The 4,003-nt window shown below is 40.1% G+C and overlaps 1 protein-coding gene across 1 annotated transcript in view; it reads left to right on the forward strand.

The window, feature by feature from the left end:
• Positions 1-1,248: 1,248 nt before the first annotated feature.
• LOC106518609 (uncharacterized) overlaps positions 1,249-4,003 on the forward strand; it is a gene marked incomplete in the record, with an annotated part of 5,600 nt that continues 2,845 nt past the window's right edge. The window contains 1 exon segment of the mRNA XM_014009964.1: positions 1,249-1,621. Coding sequence (XP_013865418.1) covers positions 1,305-1,621 — 317 coding nt within the window.

Consider the following 4,003-nt stretch of genomic DNA (forward strand, 5'->3'; position numbering starts at 1 on the left):
CATGTTATTCTCTCATCAAACCATATTCCTAGAAATTTAAATTGTTTCACAYGCTCAAGAACTTTTCCGTATATTAACCGTATATTTCCGTATATTATTAACCGCTGATGAGCCGGCTCATCATCTGTTGCAAGGTTGCGCTTCGTGGGCCCCTGAGAAGCAGGTGGCGGGCACCGAGTCGCCCGCGAGGGACGGGTTGGGCACTCCTGGTGTACAGGCTATCAAGGGACCACATTATTCATAGAGGGACCAAGTATTTGTTCAACATGCTTGCACACAAATCCCCAGTTTTTGTAATGTGTATACATTTAACCAGTCGCACATGTTCAGACACTTGTAAAAGCTTGAACAGCAAATTCTCCTTATCAATTTTACATACATTTTTACTGTACATAAATACAATACTCTCAAACACACAAGATGTGAGAAAATGCAGCCATCATTGTCAGTTAAAATACTTTTTCTGCAGGATCATTCAAACTGTAAAAGACTTCTGTAAACTTGCTTCATGCTGGACTTTCCTATTTGACTCGATACCGCCCCTACTGTTTGGTAGTGGAACTACAGCCACACCAGGTCAAAGGACAGATGAGTGACAGGACAGGGGCACTTGAGGGGGCCAATCAGATTTCAGATGGGGCCATATATCCCTGTGGCCCCGCCCCTAGAACCGCCCCTGGCAAGAAAAAAATAGGGGTTTGAAGCTAAATGTTTAGCTTGTTAATTAAATATTAAATTTGTAAGTTAAATATTTAGTTTGTAAACTATTACATTTATAAATATTTGTAAAACATGGTGAAAATCWGACTTTGTAAAATAAACTCCCTTTTTTATGAAAGGCTAAATAAAGCAAACATATTGGTGGTAATTTTTGACTGTGTAACTTTACAAACGACACCCCATAGCAGGGTATCAGAAAGTTAAATGTATAACTTTTTATGTATAAATTTAATTTAGGACAAGCTTCATGTTTTATTGGTAACAGAGCTTTTGTCAACAAAAATAWATAAACTGTAAATACAAATAAATTTAAAGACCTACAGTATAAATCAGAAGGTGACTCCTGTTTTGTTGTATTCATCAAATAAGCTAAATGTGACAACAGAACTAATGTAAAACTACAGTATGTTCTGACTTTTGGTTTTGGTGTCATGCCGTTTCTGATGCCCCTCTGTTCTGAGAGCTGCATGCCTGGGATGACCGTCACCTTTATGCTAATTGTTTTTCTGCTGACACCCTGCTGTCAGCTGCTTGTTGCTCCTCTCAGAGCCTCCTCTGGTCTCCTCAGTGGTATCTGGATCACCATGAAGCTTCTTCTGCTCAAACTCRCACTCTTTGTTTCCTTCAGCAGTTTTTCCTTCTCTTCCATCCCTGCTGACAGGCCAGGCTGCTTCAGAGTCAGCAGTTGTAAATGTGTCCTGAAGGATGGCAGCGGAGTGATCAGCCTGACCTCTGTGGGAGACTCTGATGGTCTCCTGCTGCGTTCCAGGCCCGTTCCAGCCGAGGACATGCTGGTCGATGCAGAGATGCTCCTCTCTTTCAGCCCCTGCCAGCCCTTTTCCCAGCCAGAGGAGCCAACAGGAGGCGACTGCAGCCACGTCGCTGCATGTCTCACTGTCAGGTAGAGATGACTCTCAGTGACTACCACAAGCTTCAGCTACATTCATGTCGCTTCAGCCATTTTTATGTTTGTTAATGTTAATTAGCTGTGGTGCTACTGGCCATCTGAATTTGCTTAACTCCAAAAGTTCAGTTGTAGACAGGGGCAGAGCCAGAGTCTGGATATGCTGCTGTGCCAGCAACATATTGATGAAGCTCATTCCATACGCAAAMTGTTCAATTATCAGCTGCATGACTCAAACAGATCATTCTCATGATGTAACTCTACATGGTAGTCACYGCCTGTGTTGGTAAATAAGAGGATGACCAAGAAACACAGATCCTCAGCAAACTGCCATGTAGCAAAAAATGTCAYTTCTCAATCCAGCCACCCCTTTAAAAATATCTGGCTCCATCACTAGTTGTAAAGTCACACTCAGTCTCAGTAAAATTTGACACTTATTTATGAGATGTTTTTCTAAAGGTACAGACAAACACACATACATTTGTTTTTCTATCCTTATGGGGACTTTGCATTGACTTTCATTCATTTACCACTAATTTCTACAGCCTAACCCTGACCCCTTACTCTAAACCTAACCTCACAGGTACATACCTGACTCTAAACCTAACCTCACAGGTACATACCTGATCCTAAACCTAACCTCACAGGTACATACCTGATCCTAAACCTAACCTCACAGGTACATACCTGACTCTAACTGTTCTGCCCTCATCAAAGTGTTCCCTTTCCTTAACTAGGCAGACAGATAACTTTCCACACATTGTAGTCAATGTAGGATGGCTTTATTGTCCACCGCTGATTAGCACTGACAGCATAAGAAAAGGTAAAAAGACAATGCTTCAATAAATGATTCCCCAATGAAGATGGATGAAGATAACTGACTGCTTATTTCCAAGATGTGTTCACAATGGATAGAAAGACAAAAATGGCAGCCTACAGGGTTTAGGTAAACATGTGGCTCATAAAAAAAACAAAACCAGTGCCTTCTAGTGGCTACAAAATGAACCAACAATCTCTGGCTTCCCAGGTCTGAACACTAATCCTAACCTGATATTTTGAGTGGTGCATGGACTTGTTATAATTAAATGTAGGACATAATAACTTTGTTTTCAAGGGGCAATATTATGTCTTTCTCAGGCAAACATTTAAATACTATACCATAATAAAGTTACAGTACTTAATATTAAAATGCTGTTTTATGTTTAAATAGAAAATAAACTTATCTTCTCATCACTTCCTCTCCTAAATGCCTTGAAATTGGCCTCTGTCTCTTTAAGAACCACCTTCCACTTCTGTCCCACCCATTTCAGTGCGCAGGAGGGGGGGGGGCACTATGATGTAGTTTACTTAGCATCAGAAAATACATTTCCTCAAAGGTATTTTGAATCTGAAAAGAGCTTCGCTGAGTGAGAAGTAGTTAGGAGCTCAGCAGACAGTTTAAGTTTCACTTTCAGTTTCACCCTGTTTACTTTGTTACTGCAGAGAGCCTGCAGGAGTCATGGGCGGTGTGTGTGTGTGTGGGGGGGGTGCACTCTGCCACGAGGAAGCTCTGCTTAAAGACACGTCCCAGAGGCGTTTCTGGTCCCCACCTGTTGTTTTGCTCCTCATCATGGCTGCATAAAAACGCTGCAGGATTTCTCAAATATGCATGAAGGAAGCAAAGCAAGGCTTTGGGCATGTTTTTTTATGAGAGTATAACATTATTTATTACATGATATAAAACTAAAAATATATATTTTACATGAAATTGCCCCTTTAATGAAATGTGCATCAACTTCTGCCAATCATATAGTGAATAATTTGTTCTGTAGGGTTCATATATTTGTAAATCTGATTCTGATGAACAGAGTGGCTCACCATCCCTGAAACTCACCACACGTCACTGGTCTGCAGACATTAGTTTCTGTGAGGCTCTGCACAGTCAAGTGCAGGTTCTGGACCCTGACTGGATTATTACAACACCTTGATTTATTGCCTTATTACAAATAGAAATAATGTTTTTATTATTGTCTGCATGTGCTCCTGAATCAGTTGTGTTAACAAAATATCAACACCGTTGAAGTGGTGGACAGGTTTTAATGAAAACTTTAGACTGAATAAACATTTGATTAAGTTTTTGAGTTATTCAAGATGACTGCTAAAGCTGAGCAACTTTAGCCAACAGGAAATAACAATAACTAATTTGTACTGATAGTTAYCTTGAATTTATTGTAGCTGAAAGYCATTCCCCACACATACTCTGAGGCTAACACGTGAGAAAATGTAATGTGTGAAATTACAGAACATGTTTTTTTCAAGGTTTGACCATTCATTCATTCATTCATTCATTCATTCATTCATTCATTCATTCATTCATTCATTCATTCATTCATTCATTCA

The sequence above is a fragment of the Austrofundulus limnaeus genome, unplaced genomic scaffold (assembly GCF_001266775.1).
Source record: "Austrofundulus limnaeus strain Quisiro unplaced genomic scaffold, Austrofundulus_limnaeus-1.0 Scaffold64, whole genome shotgun sequence".
Classification (NCBI taxonomy): domain Eukaryota; kingdom Metazoa; phylum Chordata; class Actinopteri; order Cyprinodontiformes; family Rivulidae; genus Austrofundulus; species Austrofundulus limnaeus.